This window comes from Anopheles coluzzii, chromosome 2, assembly GCF_943734685.1.
Source record: "Anopheles coluzzii chromosome 2, AcolN3, whole genome shotgun sequence".
Classification (NCBI taxonomy): Eukaryota; Metazoa; Arthropoda; class Insecta; order Diptera; family Culicidae; genus Anopheles; species Anopheles coluzzii.
This window is the reverse complement of record NC_064670.1, coordinates 111,024,690-111,047,255: the sequence shown is the minus strand read 5'-3', so window position 1 is coordinate 111,047,255 and position 22,566 is coordinate 111,024,690. Positions and strand designations below refer to the sequence as shown.

At 44.9% G+C, this 22,566-nt stretch overlaps 2 protein-coding genes across 5 annotated transcripts in view; both read left to right on the top strand.

The window, feature by feature from the left end:
* Nucleotides 1-1,360: 1,360 nt before the first annotated feature.
* LOC120947294 (uncharacterized) lies at nt 1,361-16,638 on the top strand. 3 transcript variants are annotated; one of them, XM_049605010.1, is made up of 3 exons: nt 1,361-1,448; nt 13,421-14,135; nt 16,524-16,638. In XM_049605010.1, exons 2-3 carry the CDS (start codon nt 14,073-14,075, stop codon nt 16,620-16,622), a joined length of 162 nt encoding a protein of 53 aa, XP_049460967.1. In that variant the 5' UTR covers nt 1,361-1,448; nt 13,421-14,072; the 3' UTR covers nt 16,623-16,638. The 3 variants fall into 3 exon arrangements, with proteins under 3 accessions (XP_049460967.1, XP_040218430.1, XP_049460966.1); XM_040362496.2 differs by lacking the exon at nt 1,361-1,448 and adding an exon at nt 6,946-7,025; XM_049605009.1 differs by lacking the exon at nt 1,361-1,448 and adding an exon at nt 12,158-12,407.
* Nucleotides 16,639-16,923: 285 nt separating this feature from the next.
* The window catches only part of LOC120947288 (protein still life, isoform SIF type 1), a 98,806-nt gene continuing 93,163 nt past the window's right edge, over nt 16,924-22,566 (top strand). Inside the window, exons 1-10 of one of the 2 annotated variants that reach the window (XM_049605003.1) lie at nt 16,924-17,031; nt 17,298-17,482; nt 17,555-17,673; nt 18,612-18,783; nt 18,860-19,006; nt 19,187-19,452; nt 19,537-19,627; nt 19,717-19,930; nt 20,006-20,225; nt 20,314-20,530. In XM_049605003.1, the coding sequence (XP_049460960.1) occupies nt 16,925-17,031; nt 17,298-17,482; nt 17,555-17,673; nt 18,612-18,783; nt 18,860-19,006; nt 19,187-19,452; nt 19,537-19,627; nt 19,717-19,930; nt 20,006-20,225; nt 20,314-20,530 (1,738 nt within the window). In that variant the 5' untranslated portion in view covers nt 16,924. Of the gene's footprint in view, nt 17,032-17,297; nt 17,483-17,554; nt 17,674-18,584; nt 18,784-18,859; nt 19,007-19,186; nt 19,453-19,536; nt 19,628-19,716; nt 19,931-20,005; nt 20,226-20,313; nt 20,531-22,566 lie in introns of both variants that reach the window. The other variant, XM_049605002.1, reaches the window with a different exon arrangement.

The following is a 22,566-nucleotide window of genomic DNA, read 5'->3' as shown; positions in this document are numbered from 1 at the left end:
TTTAAAGTGTTCTAGGTTCGAAAAGGAACTCTCGAACACTTGGCATTCAAAAAGAACTGGATCATTTTCCCTTGTCTCACTTCAATCGGTTCGATATTACAGAAGAGAAATAAACTTGTGATTTTCCTGTAAATTGTGACTCAAAACCCCATGAGAGTTTTTTTTTGCTATTGGAAAACTTCCAACCGAATTCCAACAGAGCGTGCGACCCTTTGGCGTCCACACGGAAGCTGTACGATGCTGATGGACCAAACCCGCACACAATCACACTAAGCGAAGCGGTGTTTCGGTTGTTTTTGTACCGCCCAGATTGCCCAGGTGCAAAACGCCAAACGGAGAGGAAAACATGTGAACCCTGCCACGCCACGTTACATACGTGCGTGAGAGAGCGGCTGTATGCGTGTACTGGTGGTGTAAGAGATCGCACCGAGATCAGCGCGAAATGCGTTTGACACGAATTTCGGTGATGGCGGTTGCTGGCGGGCTAAAGGTACTGGCGTGTGTGGACTCGCTGTGGGGACGACCAGTGACCAGCCACACAGCACAGCATCACAACCGGTGGTGACGACACGGGGAGGAACATTCGCATGCTCACCGTCGAGAAAGGAGTCTGTGCGTGTATGTGTGTGTGTGTCTATGGGCGAGCGAAAGGGAGAGCGCGAAAGCACGAGAGTCAGAGAGCCCGAGCGCGCGTGTGTGGGAGCGGCGTTGGAGAATTATGGAGGAAATAGGGAGTGAGCAAAGGAGGGAGGGTGAGCAGGCGAGTGAAGATGAAGCGGAAGGTTTGGGGGTTTTGGGAGGAGATGAGAAAATTACATAATATTTTCGTCCTAATTGACAATTGTAATAAATTATACAGTGGCACACTGTTTTATTGCACGGAGCCTGCGGAAATCGACCAGCCGGTGCAGCCGGCTTAGGGAGTGCTTTTACAAAACTTGCGGAGTGGAGTTGATGACGCGGAGATTGGTGAACGAGGCAACAGAGTAGGGAGGGCAGAGGTGTATGCAAACAGGTGGGGCAACGGCATATTTTGGCAGTGCCAACAAAAAAAAAAACATATCCGCACACCGTTGCGATAGCGTTTGACGGGCGTCGTCGTTCGTGGCAGCAGGCGTCAAACGGACAGCCATTGGGTCCATCAAAGTACACACTGACTGTTACAGCACAAGCCACAAGGATGCGCGATACAGTGCAGTGTGTGTGTGTGTGGTTTCCAGTTCTTTTGTGGTAGCTTTTTAAACTAATTATTTTACTATTATTTTGCATCCAATTTAAACATTTCCAACTAAGCAGTAATTCGTCTCGCTGTGAATAAGCGTGTGAATATGTAGAGTGTTTGTGATTCTGTGTGTATGAGTGTGCATGTGTGTGTGTGTAAATCGTAGCTAAAACGAATCAAATCACGGCTTGCAAAACGTTGCAAGCTGCCCAGTAAATTAGCGAAGGTAAAAACCAACAATTCCGTTCGGTACTACGAAGCCAGTTGTGTCCAGTGGGAAGAACACGCAAACCGTGCAGAGAAGGAAATCGAACGCAGCAAACGCACCGGTCAAGCAAAAGGGCCACCAAAAAGCCTTTTCCCTGTCCTTTTGTGTGACCGCGTGCATGAGCGTGTGTGTGTGTGACAGTGTGTATCTATTACTGAGGTTGATAGTATCATCGGCTATTCGCCCCGGGGAAGGGCATTTGACATCGGGCAATAAGGCAATCGGCCAATAATCCAATTAACATACCCCGGTCGCTAATATCGAATATTGCTCCGAGTCCGAGGTAGACGGAGGGACCGAAAGAAAAGAAAAAATCCCCCTTCTCGAAACAACCACCGCACGTCGTCGTGTGTCACACCGGTCCCATCCGGTACGATCAACTCGGATTCGATTTACACTCGGTAACGGACGGGAACCGTAGAGGTAGGTGGCGTCATCCGGTCTCGGTTTGCTACGTACGTGGCATGATACACCTCATGTTCTAGCCGAAGCCTTTTTCTGTTGTTAGTGTTTTTTGTTGTTGTGGTTTTTATCCTTTTCCATAACACCCCCCTCCCCCTCACCCCACTCTCATTCCGTGCTGGATGGTTATTTGTTACTTTGCAGCGGAATGTGGGTTTTATGGGAATGGGCCAACGATTAGGACTGCATTAGGATTCGATTCGGCGTCCCACAACCGCTAGCCACTGGGATCCGGGGAGCGGCAGGTCAACATCCTGCCAGAAGGTGACGTCATGTGGAAGTGAACAGACGGGAAGAGTAGCAGAGCTTTCTCTCTTACTCGTTCTCTCTCTATTTCGCTCTTTCTCTTTATCGTTTATGTGCCGCTCCTTGCGCTGTCCGACATCGTGTAATAAGATGAAGTAGGCGAGAACTCGTAACGCATTAGCATTCAGGATGTCGTTCGAGTTCTAGCACCGAGTGACACTGCCTCCCCGCGCCTCCCCTTGCTGGCCGGTGGATCCGTGTGTACATTAAACTTTATTGCCCATTTCTGCCCATTCGGTAGGGGTGTGATGCGGGTTGTTGAGACTACATAATCAAGCAGAGGCAAGCAGGATAGAAAATCCTCCGAAAGTCCGGAAGCGGCAAGCGACTATTCTGCTAAGGTGAAGGGGGTTCGGTTTGCCTAAGAGGAAGGGAAAGCTGTAGCTGTGTTCCTTCCGAAAGCGAACCGAATTTGGAAATCAAAGATTCTCGTTTGCTAAGTCAATGGAAACGATGAAAGGGAGGGCAGAAAGAAGCATGTTTGTTGTGAAATGGTAGTGTGGAACGTTTGTCTTTTAAGCGGAATTGCATCTATAATGCATTGAAAGTGCAAAAAACATCACAAGAACAAAACAACAAAACAGCATTGCATTAGGTTTGGCAGCAGATTACGTAAGCTGCCCTTTATTTCCTGTTCAATAAGGTTTACTTCAACATCCCTTCAAACAGATGCTCCCTATATCTAGTATAAAAGTATTAAAATGCATGAGCTTAACGTGAACATTAAGCTATTCAGGGCTGCCATGACCTCAATGTGGATTATATGGATTAACACACCTTTGTTGACTGATTGTCGTGTCAGAAGTCAATTAAGACCTCCGTCATGGGTAGAGCGACTATATAGGTCGGTATCGAAAATCTTCTTGAGGTAAGAATGAAAAAAGGCCTTAAGCTTTGCGTACCATTTGGTATATAGTTCATTATTATGAGGAAACTTATTTTGCAAACAAATGACTGTGGCATATGAATATTAGGTCGTTATTTGTTAATGGACTGTATCTTCAATGCTTCTGGACCTATTAAGCAGAAAGACATTAACACTCATAAATTCTTGATATCAATGATGCTTCAATATCTTCATAAAATGCTTCAATATCTTTTTGTTTTGCTATAACTGAAGAATAGATTATTCAAGAGGATATTTTGTTTTGAAGCAATTCTCTTTGGAAGCATTCATATCCATGGAAACTTGATTTTCCTGGAGCTGCCACATCATCGATACAATCATCATTTATGATCCATATTTTTGTGTCCGCACAAATGAAAGTAACACGTGTATACGACCCAAACATAATACAGACGGTCTCTGAAATACACTATCAATGAGGACCGAAAACGGTCGCAAAATACGCCAAATAATCCCGTATTTTTGCTCAATTCGTCACCATCAAAATGTCTCAAAAATAGCAGCCAAAATATTTCTAATTTTCGTTGTTGTTGTTGTTGTTACATGAAACATGGGTTACACATAAATGAGCCACACAATAACATGCAATACGGAGAGATGACGACTGACCACCTCTCGGTGAGTCCTCAGGATGAGGCAGCGGTCTGTACACAACACATACATATGATAAATTCCACACTGAGAGTTACTATGCTAAGATCATTAAACTGCATTCCTAAGCTACTGAATTCTGAAACCAGAGGTAACTAGAATCATTAATTTATAATATGTCAAATGACTAACGCTGTGTATGAGGTCACTGAGTCCCTTGAGATTTAATTACTAGAAAAGGGTTTTTGCTGGTCCGTGATATTAACGAGTGGAGCACACAGCTAAATATAGACGCCTTAGCCTTGGGCTTAGGAACATTATTATCTGGTCTACCTACAAAAAGTGTAGCTCTCTAGGATCATTAAGTACACAGGATAAAGGAAGGTTCTTGGTCTATCCATGAAGTTATCTTTCATGTGTTGAACGCACACAACGTACATATTTGAAAGTCCCATTCCATGAGCTTAACGTCAGTGAATTAAAACCATATGATTGAAACAATTGTTAAACACATAATGAAAAAAAAAACATAAGATTTCACTTTATCTCATTCAAACCATTTCTGATTAAAAGATTCATATCCAGGATTGTCAGTATAGAGATTCCAGTTCAAATAATCTTTGATGTTTAATGAATGAAAGACCTACCAAAAAGAACCCCTTAAGCAACAACGGCAAAATCACAACAGAACATAATATTCGTTCAATGTACACGTTTGGAATGGATTGGTACAGAGAGTCCTCATATTACAAAAAAGGAGACTCCCCATCAACCTCATGTCTAGGCAACTCCATGATGCTCAATTATTAGTTTCAGAGTTTTTAAAAGAATACCTTTCCAATCAGCACTGCTAATGCAACCTGATGTTGAATATCCACAAAGGATAATTTCACTTTTCTCCCCCATCCTTCGCTCTCCCGTATACTCAAAAACACAGCTTATCAACTTCAATGGTCTCCGGTTGGCCGAAGATGCAACGAGCCCTCACTCATCATAAACGCAGCGAGTCCATCAAATGGACAGATACGCACTCGGGCCACGCGGGCCCAACCGACCAACTGAGTTTGTCAAGCGCTGGTGTGTTGTGATGTGTCCGATGATGGGGTATTCCGGTTTTTGTGATCATGCGAGCGCTGGTTCAGCTAATTAGAATGCTCGTGCTGCCGCCGTGCAAGTGTATCGCCGCCGAGCTGCAACATGCTCATGGCAGCAGCACAATGAACTACGAACTCCCCCGATGCCTCCGGGCGGGCGGGCAAACCTATTTCCCATTCCCGGGCAGTAGTGGTTGTACCGAAACGCGTCCAACCCCGGATGCATTCATTTGTCAGCGCCAACCGTGCACATGTCACCGTACTGTCCCTGTGTTGCACAGTGCCCGGTGAAGATGGTGCGAGAGAAAGAAAGAGAGAGAGAAAGCGAGAGAGAGAGAAAGAGAGAGATAGGGTGGGCGTCAGTGTTTGAAACATTAAAGCGCTCCAGCCTGGAGCGCTCAGTTCCGTGTGACTTCTTCCGTGACTATATGGGGCGCGGTTCATAGCACTTTGGAACACGCAACCCTCTCTCCCTTTCCTTTTTATCTCTCTCTCTCTCTCTCTCTCTCTCTCTCTTACGCTTCTATTTGTGTCTCTCTCTCTCTCATACAAGCACACATTCGACGGTAGATATAAGAGGGAGAGAGGAGTGAGTGTGTGTCTGAGTGTGTAAAGCGGAAATAAAAACAGCAGAAAAAGGACATCGTGATGGACGCCACACCCTGCCTGCTCTATCGTCCTTCTTTTTGTTCCCATCAACGTGTAGCGAGGGGGTGGGTAGATTGATTCGCGAACCGGTTTCTTATCCCTTTCGCGTTTCCGTACGACCGAGACGACAATGAGGACGACGACGACGACGACAAGTCAATTGTGTCGAGAGGTTAATGGGAAGCTCGTGTTGTAGCGCCGTTGCCGATGTTGCATGTTTCAAACTGCACTGTGTGCGCTTTTTTTTGTCACTGATCACCCCACCCGGCTTGTTGCCGTCCCTGCGCTTTCAAAATTGGATCCTTCATTGGAATTATGTTCAATGGGCCGTACCACCACCACCACCACCAATAACAACAGCCATACAAAGTGGTGAAGCAAATGAAGGGAAGAAACTCGTCACTCGCGCCCTCGCAGACGGTACGCTTTTGAATCCTGAGCAAACGGGCTGCAGCACGTCACGTCATGCCGGTGTTTCATCGTGGCGGTTTCGATTCGCACCAAAAAAAAAAAGAAAAGAAATAGGAAAACTTCCCCCACCCGGATGTGTCGGCACCTGCAGCGTGTGTGCTGAGCAAACTTGTGCTGAGCGCGGGTGGATGTCATCAGCCTATTTCAATTATACTCAAGGTCGGGACGGGACCTGGTAAGGTCGGAACGATGCATATCCCTATGCACACATACACACATACACACACAGATCTAGGTCGTGGTGGGATGGTGTCGGGAGCCGGGAACGCATCGCTTATGCAATAATGTGCATGTGCATGCTAAAGTGGCCCGAGTGAAGTGGATTTTGTGGCAGCACGATCTGGAGGACGATTGCACAAATCATGCCGCCTCCGCTACGGGTTCTGCCGGGTGGGTGGAGGTGGTGGTAGTAGTAGTGTGCGCGCACGAGTACGCTCGTTAGCAGCAGTAATCGCATCTTCCCTGTACGCCGCCCCACAAGGGATGGCGGTGCAATAAAAAAAAAAATATGAAAAAAACTCAGGAGGAGCAGCAGGACACGAAACCCACCTCGGTACCACCGCCAGCATGCAGTTGCGACGGATTTTATCTCGTTTTCTCACCGAAATGGGCAGATAAGGCAGCGTTTGATCTCGTTTACGCTACATTAGGCTCACTTGTCCGAGCAAAGAAGAGGAATACAAAAGTGGATGGCAGAAGAAGGAGAGTGGGAAGTGAGCGATAGCACAAAATGGATCCCACATGCACGGGGGGGGGGGGGGGGGTGTAACGGGGTTGTTTATGGGGTGAAGGAAAAGGGGTAACATTTTATCGTTTATTTATTCGATTAGGCTTGGGATGGAGCCCCTGCAATCGCATACTGTTACGTAGCAGCTACGGAATTGGAATGTTGCTTAGTCGCTAATCGTGTGTTTGTGTCGTTTCTTTTTCTTCTTCTTCTTCTTCTTCTTCTTCTTTTTCAACCATTTCAGTACCACCCGCCAATTCATGAGATGCTGTTGCAGTAATAGATCGTCATGCTCGATTTTGTTCAACTCCTGTATACACCTTGAACCAGTAAGTCAAAGCGTCCATCGTTCAGCGCACCTAGAGGCGTAATAATCAAGCAGCGAGTTTTGTGCCAACAACTTTTTGCTAAGCTCTCGTGTTGCTGTTACAGTTGCTTATATGTATACTAATTAAATGTGTGCCATTGTTGCTTATTTGTTCATTTTATTTTTTTCTAAATTATCAATTTTTAAAGCCCGTTGCGCAAGCCGTTTTGGCAAAGAGCGAATTTGTTGATGTTTTGTTGTGACGTCTTTATATGTTCCTATATATACATAGCATTTCCTGTTGCATTCGATGTTGAATGTCCCGTTGATCTGTTCTTTTCTTCTTTTCTCCATTCTTTTCTTTCCTGTTTGTGTCATTTTTTCTGCTGCTGATACTACTACTTCCAATTCTACTACTACTTCTACTACTACTACTGCGATGGTTATCATCATCATCATCATCACCATCACCATCATCACAACTTGCGTACTACTACTGCTGCTGCCGGCTCTTCACTTGTGTGCCACATAATGTCACATTGGGCACTGCCGCCACTATTGATTGCTGTGCATTGTGCTGCCCGGCTGTGTGTATGTGTTTTTGTTGCTGTTTTATGCGTGTGACTGTGCGTGTGACCAACATCGACATCCCATCAACTCATCAACCATATCCTGCCTTCATGAATCGTATCATCGTTAACCTTTCATCGCCGGCGGTTGACCGCTCGCCACCCCACCCACACGCATGCACGCTAGAAACGCCTTCACTCGACTACATCGGCAACCAAAGTAGCGCCCATCGTCTCGTCTGTTAGTGAATGTACATGTTTTAAACGTTCGTTCTTCACCTTCTTTCGTTTGTCTCGCTCTTTTGCTGGAGGTTTTGTCGACAGGTGTGTGAATGTGTGTGTGTGTGTGTGTGTGTGTGTGTGTGTGTGTGTGTGTGTGTGTGTGTGTATGTGTGTGTGTGTGTGCGTTTGCAATTGTGTGTGACTTTAGTGCGTCAGAGGGTTTGCTACTTGCTAATCATGATTTAATCAGGAGAGGATAATTTTTGTTTGGGAAAAGGACCAAGACTGTAATTATCATTAGTAAGGCTGGCAAAAATATACTGAAGAAGTTTATGTTTTGTTAAATTATTATCTGTATGTGAGTATCTGGAAGTTCTCTTCGTTTTATGCAGATTGTATTTCATCTGTCGACTGTGGTGAAACTTGCTCCCAGTGTTTGGTAGGATAATTATGTAGGAAGCGATGGAACTAATTGCAATTAATCCATCTTGTTTTAAGACAATTTATTTGCATTTGTTTAATGATTTTCTATATGGCTTCGAGAGAAAGTCACAGTTTTTGTTAAATTACAGAGTTATTTGATGCTAACTTACATACTAAATCATTGGATAATTATATTGGATCATTGGATTTTATAATTAGGATTGACACTTGACTCCTTTTCATTGATCTGAATCATTACATGATTTAATTTAGCTAGAAAAATTTGCAAAAGAGTTATTTTTTATTGTAGTTTTGACATTCAGCAGTGGTAACAAAATTATGTTTTTTTTGTTTAAATTAACATAAAAAGACTTCAATTAAAATAAACCTAAACGATGAAATATGTAAGGAAACATTAAATAATACTCGTTCTTGATTCAAGCGTTCAAATTTGATTTGAGGATGATCAAATTTGTTTGGATATCTCGCAAAAAAACATCTTCAAATTTATTTTGAATGAATTCCATCCCAAACCCACCACCATCATCTGCAAGTACACCATCACCATCATCATACCACTACTTACTGCATCTGTATCTAGCCGCATCAGTACCATCCATGTTGTATGTCGTGAGAATGTGTTCCGCGTAAAACGTAGCGTAATGAAAGTGCATAGTGTTCGTGTGTTTGTGTACAAAGTTGTTTGTTGAGTTTGATTGGACGCGAATGATATTTTATTTTTTCAGAAGCGTAACGATTGGATTTCCGACGCATTTGGTAGAGTGTGTTAGTTAGTGCAAAAATTAATCACAAAAAAAAAGATGATGCAAACGATGCCGTTCAACGTCAGGGTTGTAGCGTTTAAAATTGCACGAACGGAACATACTGAAAATGGAACTGAATGCTGTAAATAAGGGAAAAATAATGCTAATACGAAAATGGATTTTAATGCACCCAACAATAGGTCACACATACACCACATTCTATTTGTAAAACTCGATTTGGAAAATATGTCTTTAAAGAACGCCATGGGAAAGCTCTCACATCATATCGTACACAACGCTGCTCGAATAGAGATATTTGTAAGCGTAGTTCAATTCAACGGCGTAGTTTTCCATTCAAGCTCGCACCGTGTTACTCCTCCAAGCAATGGGCTCTTGAGCAGGGACTGCAGCCTAAAGCTCGCAGCCCCGAGCACCCTCGGTTGTGAAGAAGGCGCTCAAGCGGAAGGACAACCGTGCCTGGGCCGAAGTAGCCTCGTCAGCTCGAGGCAAACTGAAGAAGCACAGCGTCATCGCGTTTGAAGAGCGGCAGAAGAGATTTGGTCAAGATCGCCGACGAACAATGCGTTTCAGCAAATCTTGCCCTTCCCATCATACATATTAATATTAATAATCAAACCAGATAAGGCCGTGCGAAACATAAGCACTAAGCTCCTGTGCACTGCACCCAACAAAAAATCGTGCCGTCAGGACAAACACACGTGATTAACTGTGACGTTTTGACGTTACAGTGCCACTTTGATCGCTGAAGTTTGGTCTAGCTTTTATTTTTTTGCAGATTAAACACTGCTCAAATCAAGACAGTGAAGCTAAAAGTAATCCCGCTAATCTAAACACGCCACGGAACGGGACCGACCTTCCGATGTCGGCTTCACAAACCCGGTCGTGCACGGATGGGTGGTGTTGTTTTGTTTTAGTGTTGTTTAATGTACTTACATTTACACAACCACCCGATCGCCGCCACACCACGGCGCTACTTACGATGCAATAAAGGAGACGTAAAACGCCCCAAAAGTTGGGAGTCACCGTAATAGAGTTGTTTTTGATTTACCGCCCTTCATCAGCCCGCGCTCGCAAGGGGGGGGGGGGGGGGTAGAGGATGGCTACCTCGCGGTGGAAATATTTTCGGTCGGTTTGGTCGGTGATGGGCCACGTAAGAGGATGCACCGGGGACAAATGATTTTATCGCTTTATGGTGCGGTGGCATCGCTGGCAGTGCTGGCTCACCACACGCGTCGCTCGATGTTGAGGGACGATGTATTGTGATGTAAATGAAAATGAATTCGTTCGTTAGTGATAGGTGTAGCAGGCACGATATATGAAGCATCATAAAAATAAAGGACAGATCAAGCCAGTCGGGTTGGCAGTGCAGCAAGGACAACAGTGACGCGCGGTGCTAAATTGGATTTTGAATCACAAAAACCCGCAGAAAAGTCACACACCACACGAGTAAAGTTTGTATTCTTGGGGAAGCATTGTTCAGCTAAAGAAAGCATAATTACTTCTGGTGTAGTTTGGAGGTGCCGGGATAGTTTCTTCTAGAATCTAGCCGGTATCACCAGAACCAGACCACAGACACATTGTAAAGCTTAGAAACTTTGGTCAGGAAGAAAGCTAGAGATGCTAATTGTTAATACCTCAGTCAAACTAGGTCATAGTGCGTGGTGCTAATAAAAGTTACTCAACGCCGGAATTGCTTTTGTAAGTCAATGATGTATAAAATGGCTTTTTCTGTGTTCAATTACCATTATTGTTCATACAAAACAGTTGTTTTATACCTTAAACAAACTCAATTCTTGAAGAATGTTGTTTTCCTTCTTCGTAAGCCTTTTTTTGTGAAAGGAACAACCCCAAGAAGTGTAAATTGGCATACAATTTCTATGAAAGCTATACAATTGAGATAGTTTGTTGAGGAAGTAGAAATGATTTATTAATCTGAGAATACTTCTTATTCAAAGAGCCAATAATAGTAGCGTGCTAAACATAAAACATAATATCCTTATTGCAACACAGGATTGCTGCAAAAACAAAGCAACCCCAACAATGAAGCAGCTTCAGCAAATTGAAGTGTACGCGCAAACAGCAAACAAACAATCAGACTAGATCAAACATTCAAACGTTAGCTTTCGTCAGCGCCAGCCATGTGGTACGTTGCGCGACTGGTATGTGGTTCCGTCGCAGCATAAAGCAGCTCGTTCCATCCATCCATCCATCCGTCCATCGGAATCGTCATCGGTGGGGCGAATTCGTGAATGAAATTTTTGTTTACTGCAGGATACAAAATAGATGAGAAACCGTTGCTGCTGCTGCTGCTGCTGCAAGAGCGCGATGGAACGATAGTGACTGATAGTAACGCGGGGCCAATTTTGCTGCGAGAGAGCATCAACGAGAAAAAGGGAGATATGCTGAAAATTGAAGGAAAAAAAAAAGCTAGAGCGAGAGAGATACCACGGCAGATATACTGTAGCAGGATTTCGGTTCTAACCGTCCACTTCTCGAAAGCTCGCGAAGTTGCCAAACGAAAGGATCGAATGCAATGTGCTAGAAGGGCAGCATAGCTTGACAGTCCTTCTCATTTCCTCCCACCACTCAGTCGGAGAGCATCCACACGGCACCATAGCAACCCTTGGCCTGCGCGGTACGTGCTCTTTCGGCAAGGGTGGTGTCAGGACACTCTCTTCGGCACATCTCTTGCTCTCGTAGCTCTCTCTCTCTCTCTCTCCCGTCACCACGTGTGCGTGTGTGCGTGAGCGTGTGCAGTCGCCGAGCGCAGCATCCGGACGGGATTTTCCACCAGTGGTTTTGTGTCGGTGTTGGGAAATCTCTGCTCTTGCGAGCAACATTTTCCTCGGTCGCGCTCTCCCGAGTGATGGGCGAACCTGTGCGCGTGTACGTGTAGTAATCGTCATGTTGGTAGTGGTGAGCGCCAGTGCCACTGTGCCACCGAGGTAGGGACAAAAAAGTAGGGCTTTCCCCCGAAAGACTCGCAGCAGCTCGCAGGAAACGGAGGAGTTTTTTTCGTCGGTCAGAGCGCCCATGCACGGTGAAGCATTGGTCTCGAACGTCGTCCGGGTGGAAAATAGTTGATCAAGACACGGTAGTTTGCGTTTGAGTGCACACACACACGCACACACACACAGTGTGTATGTGGCCAGGATAGTGTAGTGTTGTAGCCCATCGATGTGGACCGTTCGTTTCGACTCTGACGGAAATTAGGTTATGACAGTTTGGTGCTGTCTTCCCTCCCTGCGTTTTTGGGAGCAGCAGTGAGCAGTCGGAGTCAGTCGCTCGTGAGTCGTTTATTGGGACACGCACGTCTCGCTGGGTTTTGGAAGCTGGTACGGCCACAGTCGCAGCCATCCCTTGCCGTGAACAAGCGCACGCTTTAGGTGGTATTGTGCAGTGCAGGTTCGTGGCTTGTAGCTTGCCGGGAGGGAAATAAGTCTTGTAGAACTACAGATCAAAGCAGAAGCGACAACAGCATCCGTGTTCCGACACCGTTTCGTCACAGCATCCCTTTCGTGAGTGGCTTCGGTGAGCGGTGAGCTGTCGTCAGTGCCCTCTCACGATGAGCCATAGGGGTGACTAGTGTGAGATGAACAACCTGCCTGGTGAGCGTACGGTGTGTCGGTGACCGTGTCTGTGATGCACACAGTGAAAGGGATGCTGGCTCGCTGCTCATCCGCTCACCCGATCGATTGAAGGGTGGTCGAGCGAGAGCTGCCAAATGCGTGCGCGTGTGTTTGTGTGCTTCGACGTACGGTTGTGCTTGTGTGTAGTGTCCGTGGTTTTCTTTTTTGGCTGTGCGAGCTCTGTAAAGCAGGACTCAGGCAAACGCGCGTGTGTGTGTGTGTGTGTGTGTGTGTGTGTGTGTGTGTGTGTGTGTGTGTGTGTGTGTGTGTGTGTGGGGCTATTGTCGACCGTTTTCACATGCGGTTTTCATCGTGCAAAGCGTGTGCGTGAAAAGTTGCCCGTTTTTCGTGTGGTCGGCGGATGCGGATGCCTTTTCCGTTCGGTGACGTATTTGGGGTGTTGGTTTGTTCTCGACTCACCGTGAAAGGGGGCGAATTTTCTTCCTTTTTTGTTGCCGATTCTGAGGCGAATCGTGTGGGCACGAGCGAGGCAGTGGGTGACAGTGGTCGAGCAAGGGAAAGCGAAGTGGATTTAAAACTCTGTCACTAACGAAACAAGTAAGAAACGGTGGAAAAGTGTAGTTTTTCTTCGGTAGCAGATACTGTTGGCGCTTGGCAAAAAGAATTTGTTGACAGAGCTTTACCCGTCCCTCTCGTAGCATGTGCAGTTTCTTGCTCATGGGTGCATTTTGCACAATTTATAGTTTTCTTTAAGATGGGTGTGTTTGACGCATCGCTTTCTTCCTCTTAATTTTTCGTTTGTTTTCCTTTGCCTAATTGACAACACAGTTGAGATAGAGCGAGCGAGAGCGACCGAGAAATAGTGTACGTGTGTCTGTGTGAGTGTATGCGAGCGTGTGTGTACGTTCGAATTCGAAAGGAGCTGCCCGACCGAGACACAAACAGCCAGGAGAGCAGAAACCAAACACAAGTGAGCGAGAGCAAGAGAGAACGAATGGAGAGAAAAGTGTGATTGAAAAGTGCTAAAATTTTACTACATCTATAAGCGAAAACCAAAAAAAAAAAAACACCTCGTATTTCATACCCGCCACCTGCTGTACATACAAAAACAAAAAAAAACACCGAAAATAGTGAACATTTTTATAGCTCAACAACAACCCCAAAGTTGATGTCATTTGCTAGCAAGCAAGCAATCGAACCCAAACGACAACAATTTTCCTTCTCCCCCTTCGACGTTAGCGTAATATAATACAGTGAAAATCTCCCCTCCCCTAGCAGTCAGTCAAAAAAAAAAAAAAAGACACCCCATTTTGAGAACACAAAACACGAAAGCTTCGAAAGAACGTTGAAAGACGTTTTGTGGCAAAACAAAAAGGGTTGGCAGAAAGTAAAAACGGTGGCCAAAACGGTGCCAACAGGCAAAAACCCCGGCTAGAGAGCGGCCACGGTGCGAAAAAGACACACTCACGCGTAAGACAAAATGGGAGCTAAGGGTAGCGTAGAGGCTGCCAAGATGAACGCCGATGGCTGGGGCCACTTCGAGGTATGTTTTTCCACCACGGATCCACCTTTTCGTTTTTTTTATGCTTTTGTTTTGTTATTCGTTCGGTTTTACTTTATCCAGGACCACCGCACACACGTAGCATTCTTTAAATAATAAGCCTTTCGTTTCTCTTGATTTTCCTTTTCTTATTCTGATTTCCTATTGCTCTTAAAACACTACTTTCTACTTTCCTTACCACTGTTAGCTTACCACACACTCCCGTTTATGTTCTCTGTGCTGTGCAGTCTAAAATAAATACAAAATTATAAAACCTAAACGCTAAAATTGGTACTACGCGTGTGCTAGACCTTTATATGCTGTAGGGGCCCGGACAACATACGCCAGTGTGTAAACGCTTTCTTAAGGGGCTAGTTTGTAAAAAGGGGAAAATAAAAAAAGAATAAACAATTAATTTAAATCCACACTTACCGATCCCGCTAAACGGTAACTACGACCATCTACTGGCAAAAACGTAAAAAAAACGTGCGAACAGCAATAACGAACAACACAAAGAAAAAGAACTACGCTACAATTTATGAGAATGATGCGAACCAATCACTGTGTGCGAATGAGCTTTGGTAAATAGTGCAGCCTGCAAACACAAGCGCTAGCCCGTATTGCGACAGGTTCTTGCAGCTTTTTTGACTCCCTTCAAAAGTGTCTTGAGATTTCGTTCCATTTCGCGTTTTCGTTTCACCGCATTCTCGTTTCTCTAACCTTAGTGTACAAACGTTGAAAAGCCGCTGTTTGTGTGTGTTTGTCTGGTTTTTGTTTTTCTTTTCATTTTGACTTTTTTTGTGTGTTAGCGTAGGAGCTGCTGCTGCTGCTACTGTGCTGTATCTGTAGAAGAATCTTTCTTTTTTATATTGGCATTACATAGTATTTTTAAAACAGATTATGCTAACACTGTAAGCATAATCCTACTCGATTGTGTGTACTACTATTAGCTACTACTATTTTTTTGATTTTAACAAATATGCATCGCAAAAGATTAACATTTCCTAATTTTGCTGTATCCAAACGCGATTTCAAATTCTTCTTTCGTAATCAAGTTGTGTAATATTTATATCTATGTGTGTGTTTTCAACCCAGACAGTAGTATACAGCGTACGATGTGCGTTTTTCTCGTGCTGGTTTTGAAGCATTTGAAGCGTATTATTTTTGGTAGTTTGGTTAGCGCGTTCATATCATATCGTTCTCCGATGTGTAAATAGCTCGAAAAAAGAATTCGATCAGTATCGAGGTAATGGAGTATCGTTCATGAAGACACATAAAATCATTGCTTTCAATAATCGAAATACAAAAACCATCATTCTCATACCTGATTGTACAGCATTTGTACTATTGTTCATCGTAGTTTTGTAAAGTCTGCGTAGCCAACAGTATAGCCTCATTAACTCTAACACAAGCTCATGATAAACAAACAAGTTCGTGTTTAAAAAACCAATTCTTCGTTATACAAACCAAAGTTGATCATTCCTCCCTTAAATCTAATCCTTTACTTTGAGCCCTAGTCCTAAGCATGCACTTCATTAGATTTCAAAACAATCAAAAACCTCAATTATTATTCCGAACCACCACCAAATGCCAATCTCAATATCCTAAGCTCCTACCACCCCTCCCAAAAAAAAAGGAGAGAACGCCCCGTTCTTCACGTTCAATTCGTGCGCCAAAGTACTTGAGCACTCAATGTCAATTACGAAACATCCGGCATGCATAGTGAGACTGCACCAGCGCTCAGTGAGCGAGGGTGAGCAGCAAAGGCGCCGCCACCGCTGTCGGTAGCGAGCCGACTTCGTTCTAATCTCACCGCCGTGATTCTGCTTCCTGTCGATGACTGCTCAATGCCAGTGTGGCGGGGGAGTTGTATTAAATATAAATTTAGGTCAACTCGGAACTCGCCCCCGGACACCGTCCCAGGACGGATCGCAGCGGAGAGAAAAAGAGAGAAAGAGAGCGTGCCAGGGAGTGAGTGCAGGCCCTTTTCTCGCAAGCAAAACCCATCTCGAGATTGCACTTTGCAAAGCTGCATCGAACGCAATCCCCATTGTAAGCAGTCCGCGTGTGTGGGTATGGGCGGTTATAGAGCTTTAAACTTTTAAACCCGTACACAATGCCCCCGATGAAGAATGTATTTGCTAGTGCCATGAATTGAACGTACGAACGCGGTGCTACTAACCCTGCCTCATTCGGTACGGTGCGCCGAACACGCCCTTAAGGTACCAACTCACCCGCCCGCAATAATGCACCGAGCGTGGCTCCCAAAACTTCTCTGCACACATCCTTTCACTCGATGCCGAAAGCCGTCGAATGCCCGCGCCTTGCTAGCCGTACTAATACACTTCGTTGCGTTTCTCTTCTCCCTCGCCCGAAACTGGCGTCTTGTAGCGTGGCAGCCGTCACTACAGCCACAGACATAATCAGCGGTCCCAGTCGTTGAACCGAGGCCAAGCTCTTTCACGAGCCGATGTCAGTGGGATGTGGTGACAGCAAGGAACCTCAGGTAACAATACGATCCCCAAACCATCCCGCCCCGAACCAGTTGGCGCAGATGGCGCTGCGAAGGCGAAAGGGCAAAGCCCGTATTCCCAGCGGTCCACTGCGTCTTCGTAATCCTTCGCAGCGCCACTAAATTCCAACGCTCTCGTAACCCTCGGGACCCCCCCCACCCCCCCCCCCCCCCCTTTTGCCCGATGCCGTGAACTCGCTCACAATCTCTACAATGTCTCTTTCGCACATCTGCTTTCCGGAAAACGACAGGAGGACAGGCTGGGTGCCCAAGTTGCGCTATGGGTAATAAACTAAGCTGCTCGTGTGCGCCGCTTATGCGGAAGGCATATCGTTATGAAGATTCTCCTTGGCAAGCATCCCGTAGGCGGGACGGCCATCTCCTGAGGTAAGGTTTACGTTTGTGTTTGTATGTTAGTCATAGGGGGTGGTGCCATAGTAGTTCCACTGTTGTTTTTTTTCGTGTTCGAGATTAAAAGGATTTCGGGAAAGCCGAAAAAACGATTTTCCGCTCAATATTCCTCCCCGTTCTCCGGGAGAATACGTCGGAAATGGCCTCGTACAGTGGGGCGCCGTTCTTTCTATCATTGGAAAAGATCGTTAATCTAGCTGATCCGGGTTTTTTTTTGTTACTCGTGCGAACCATCATTACAGGTTGTGGGCAGAAGTGTTCCACGTATCGGCAAGCGGTGCCGGCACCGTAAAATGGCAGCAGGTGTCGGAGGATTTGGTACCGGTGAACATCACCTGCATTCAGGACTCGCCCGAGTGCGTATTCCACATCACCGCATACAACAGCCAAGTCGATAAGATCCTTGACGTACGACTAGTGCAACCGGGTAAGAATGAAACAATCGCACCGACCAGCCGTGCGTCCAGTCAAACTGACACCCAGCTGCTTCTCGTTTTAGGCACACGCATCGGGCAGGCCTCAGAATGCTTCATCTACTGGAAGGACCCGATGACGAACGATACCTGGGGCCTGAACTTTACATCCCCGATCGATGCGAAACAGTTCCGTGAATGTTGTGTAAGTATAGCTAACGATCTTTCATCCAGTGTTGTACTGCTACTTCTACTGCTGATTTGCTACTACTACCACTACTACTACTACTACTACTACTACTACTACTACTTCTACTACTACTGCTACTTCAACCGGTTTGTGTTTCTATGAGTGTACGCCATATGTGTACGCGTGAGGTAACCCTCACGAAACTCTCTGTCTAAGCTCTCTTGCTGTCTGGCTATATCTCAGCCCACTATTCTACACTGCCTGATTGTTTACGAGTATGTGTGTGTGTTTGTCTGTACTATCCGTATGTATGTGTGTATGAGTACATCGTGAGTCTGGCTCAACACTGATTGAGCCGTACGATCGCACGATCCGAACGTTTCGCACCCACAAACAACACAAATGCTCTGTCTTCACTCAACAGACACACACACACACAAACTCACGACCCACCTACCGCATCCAAGCGGCTGCTCTGCGGCTGTAGCTATGTTCTTACCTTTCACCCCATTCTACTTATCGCTATCACACCTGTTCTATCTCTAAACTATGCCGCTAATAAAATGTTGCACTATTATTTGTGAGTAAATGAGCATCCTCCAACTCCAACCACCTCCGGGCGACACCGTCCAACTAAACTCCAAACTCAACAACTCCTGCGCCACTCGCGTTCGAATCTGAATCCAAGAAAGTACGAGTGCGGAAACGCACCCAGAGGGCGCCTGCGATCACGCGCAAGCGATAAACAAAAACCCACCGGGTCCCTTATCACAATTACTCCCCCATCCCAACTCCTGTCATGCAGCTCCTGCCCCCACCTCCACCTTTCAAACACACACCTTCACCACCAGTGTTCCAGTCCAGTTGCGCGCCGTCTTCCCTGCCATAGCCATTCATCACCCTAATAATAGTGCGACGTTTTACAGTCGCCTTCTTTCAAATTTTCACGAAAGGCCTCCTCAAGCTATTCACTAAAACTTGATCCACCTGGGAAGGGCAAGGTTAAGACGAAGAGGAAACCGCTCAGCACGCCGGCGAGCCCGTCGCGCGCCCGGGAACCCCAGTGCACCTGCATGACCGCCGAACAGTACGCTAGGATTCGGGCCCAGGATCCACGGTATCGTGGTAAGTTTTGCGCCGAATTTGACATCGAGATGAGCGTCTTGCTATTTGACTAATACATGATGGCACACCTTTGTAGGATCATCCACCCTTCCGAGGGCTACCAACCGGGCTACGGAGACGGAGACGCTGCGTAGTGAAAAGATTGCGACGGCCACCTCCAGCACCTCACTGTACGACAATGTTGGAGCAAACAATACTCAGGGAAATACGATCAACAGTCAAGGTATGGCAGAAGAGAGTGTCATTAACGTTTTGTGAATGCAAGAAGAATGCAAATATTAGTTCCTTTTGAGTTTTTGCGAACTAAAATTAGTATTTTTGGTCAATTCAACCAAGAGATGTTAAGATCTTTAGAGTAGTCAATGCGTTAACATCTTTCTTGTTGCTGTATGTTCTATCGTAGAAGCTGGCCACAGACAGACAAAGTCCCAAGAAACAAGTACAATGACTAATGTTGGCACCGTCACCGGTACAGCCGTCACGCAGAATCATGTCGGGTCCCAGATCGGGCAGGATGAATCAGGTTCCGCCATGGGTAATCAACGTCCCGAGGAAACATCCAAATCGGAGGGGACCCAGGCCGGCGGTACATTGCAGCAGCCGGAACGCTCAACCAAGACCACCTCCACCGGTACCGGCACCAGGACGAAGGACTTCAATGAAGAGATGGTAGGTGTTGCTGCACTGTTCGCTTTGTCAGGCTCTTCTAACCCGCTCATCTTCTGGTGCCCGCTTCTTCTCTACTTCTTTTAGCCCCGCGATCAACACGACATGCATCACAACATCATCAACAACAACACGGCTAGACGTAACAAGTCCAAGAGCACAGAGGATATGAATGTTGGTTAGTGTTTCCAGCTGCTGAAAGTTACTTGCAAACGGTCGATGTAGAACGCTCCCTTATTAACGATCTTGCATTACTTCGCTCCCCAGATTCATCTACCATGAAGCGCATGCTGAAGCCAATGCCAAGTGCCGAAAGTCCCGTGACATCGCCGGAGATGGGCAGACGCCGTTACAATTACTATAACTCTGCAACCAACACTCCTCATACGCATCAGCACACTATTCACAATGCACATATGTTAAACAATAACGGCACCATTTCACGTAACGCTAGTCAGAGCTCCCGTTTCTCTGGCTCAAGGTGTGTATCCTTATTTATCATTAAGAAAATGAACTACTGGTTAATGCTAATGCCACTATCATCCTTTATCGACAGATCATCGCACGAAATAGGCAGAGGCCATCAGCACGGTGGACGCGGGCTGTATCTGGAGCTCGAGCGTGATCGAAGCTGCGTGGAGGGCTCACCACCATCGGATAACGTGATGTTCGACAATCAGTGCTACGCCACCACGCCCAGCTCGAGCAACGGCAACTCGGATCAGGATCAGCCGCCGTACGGACGGCAGAGTGGACGACATTCGCATCACCATCAGGTAGGATTGGCGGGACCGATTGCACCTCAATGGTGGCGTGGTGTACCTAACCCGTGTAACGAAATATGCTTATTTTCCCTTCTTTTAGAACCCTCCGAACGTTACTCCAACGCCGGGTTCACCAACGTCGCGGTTGCTGCTGGAGTACGAGATGCATCTGCGCAACACACTGGCGAAGGGCATGGACGCAGAGTCGTACAGTTTGCATACGTTTGAGGCGCTGCTGTCGCAGAGTATGGAAAACTTGGAGCTGGCTGAAAGCTTGCCCGGGTCCAACCAGCGCAGTCCGTATCCAATTAGAAGAAGTAAGTATATGGGAATAGTTAAATGAACGGTAGTACATTCGGAATTTAAAATTATACAACATCGAAGTCACATGGATTTATCAAAAGTTTTTAAAAGATATCCTTGCCAAGGTAGGACGTTTATGATGTGTTACATCGAACAAAGTATTTTGCAATTGCAACAAAATTATCCGGATCATCCAGTATCTTTGCATTCATCATAACCAGAATATTATTATTATCGATAACTAAATCGCTGGTTAATCAGTAAGGTGCAAAATCTAATCCATGATTCAAATATTTTAAAACAAGCAACAACTTAACTAGTAGGAACCATCTTATACATAAATTTTTGAGGTATAGTGAAATCTCTCTAAAGTGAATCTTCAAGGGACCGTCAGCTTACTGAGATATTCATGCTGAGGAAAACTAATAATGAAATGTTTCTATGAAATATCCATGAAACCACGAAAAAAATGGCATCCTTTGGCACATGTTTTTGTGAACTGCCACTCAAAACTTCATCTGAGAGAATTTCGGCTGCCTAATCGCATATGTAGGTAGGAGAATATACGCCTTAGGGAGATATTCATCTTGAAGAGACATAACATTAATGGAATATGAAGGGACCGTTTAAATGTTCATCTTAAAGAAATAATTCATCTTGAAGAGACTTATTCTTAGAGAGATTCCACCGTAGCTCTTTATTTGTTTGTTGGTATATGAATTTTCCTATCTCATATCCTAGCCTTGGACACCTTGGATTTTCAATCAAAGGACTTTTTGAATAAAAAATGTTTGATCAGATTGGGACGTAGATAATCAATACACTAGGAGAATGTGCTGCATCTCTGTATTGCTTATACACGCACCTAACAGTAAATTGACAGAATTGTACAAGGTGGTATTATAAAGGTGGTAGCGTTTTTGGGTACAGTTGGGATTATCAGCACATATCCTTTGAGATAAAGTGACTTTTCAGAACACCGCGATGACTTTTTCGTAACATGTTGATTATTTAAGTTATAAGACATTAAAGTTTTAATATTTCTATCTCTCATTTCTCTTCTTTTTTAAACGAATGCAATTCAAAGATAGTGAAAAAAAAAAGTAATTGATTTTTAAAGCTACTTCCCATCCAGATAGGGGAATCTCATTAATAGTCTGAATAATATCATTACTTTTTGTAAGCTATGTATCCTAGCATCAAATGTTAATGGACCTTTTCAAATTTTATGAAACGTTGAATTATGCGGCATCTCTAGAGATGCTTAAAGCCAGTTAGTGTAAAGACTCTATTATAAAATCAATAAAACACCACGCCTCTACATCGACTGCCACCTAGGCATCGACTCTATTGTAAATTGTGGCAGTATCGATTGCCTCAAAGAGCAATAAATAACGATATAATAATTTACAATATGTTTTATATCATCGCTTGAAATAGATGATAGATATAAAATTTAAAGGTTTTGCAGTTCATTGCGTCTATGCTCTATAATCCCTGTGTTGTCTTAGAAAGCAACCTGTAGACTCTAGTCTAGAAACCCTGTCATCTTTGGTGTATCTGTCATACGTGTGTCTATTAAACTGAATGCCAAATCAACAGCTGATCCCTCAAAGTTCTGTTTCCTGATACAAGCATAACGATCAGGCACGATTGCAAGAAAACTAACTGTACGTTACACACCCCTGTTGCTGCAAGCGAAATTTACATCTGATAATAATACCGTAGTTTATCCTCGTACGCATATGTACGTGTTTTAAAGTTTTTTTTATAATCTTTCTATTACCTATAGAAGAGTTATACAATTAGATGCATCCGCATCACGATGGGAAAAAACTTTTATTTTCGGGATACAGTTTATCCCCGTAATAATAATATGTCTTACTTTGATAATCAAAGGGATAGTTGTGTATTTTAGTCATATAAGCTAAATAACTGTAAATAGTCTTTCCATAACTTTCAACTCTCTACCATATGATATGAAAATGTTCATTGCTGGTGGGATACTTTCACGGCCAATCAAGCGTGTAAAATGTTACATGCAACTTTT

What these genes read in the sequence shown, in the direction of transcription:
- LOC120947294 (XM_049605010.1), top strand. Translation starts at nt 14,073, where the DNA reads ATGGGAGCTAAGGGTAGCGTAGAGGCTGCCAAGATGAACGCCGATGGC. An exon ending in ATGGCTGGGGCCACTTCGAG is followed by an intron (nt 14,136 to 16,523) that starts GTATGTTTTTCC and finishes GGCGTCTTGTAG; the next exon opens with CGTGGCAGCCGTCACTACAG.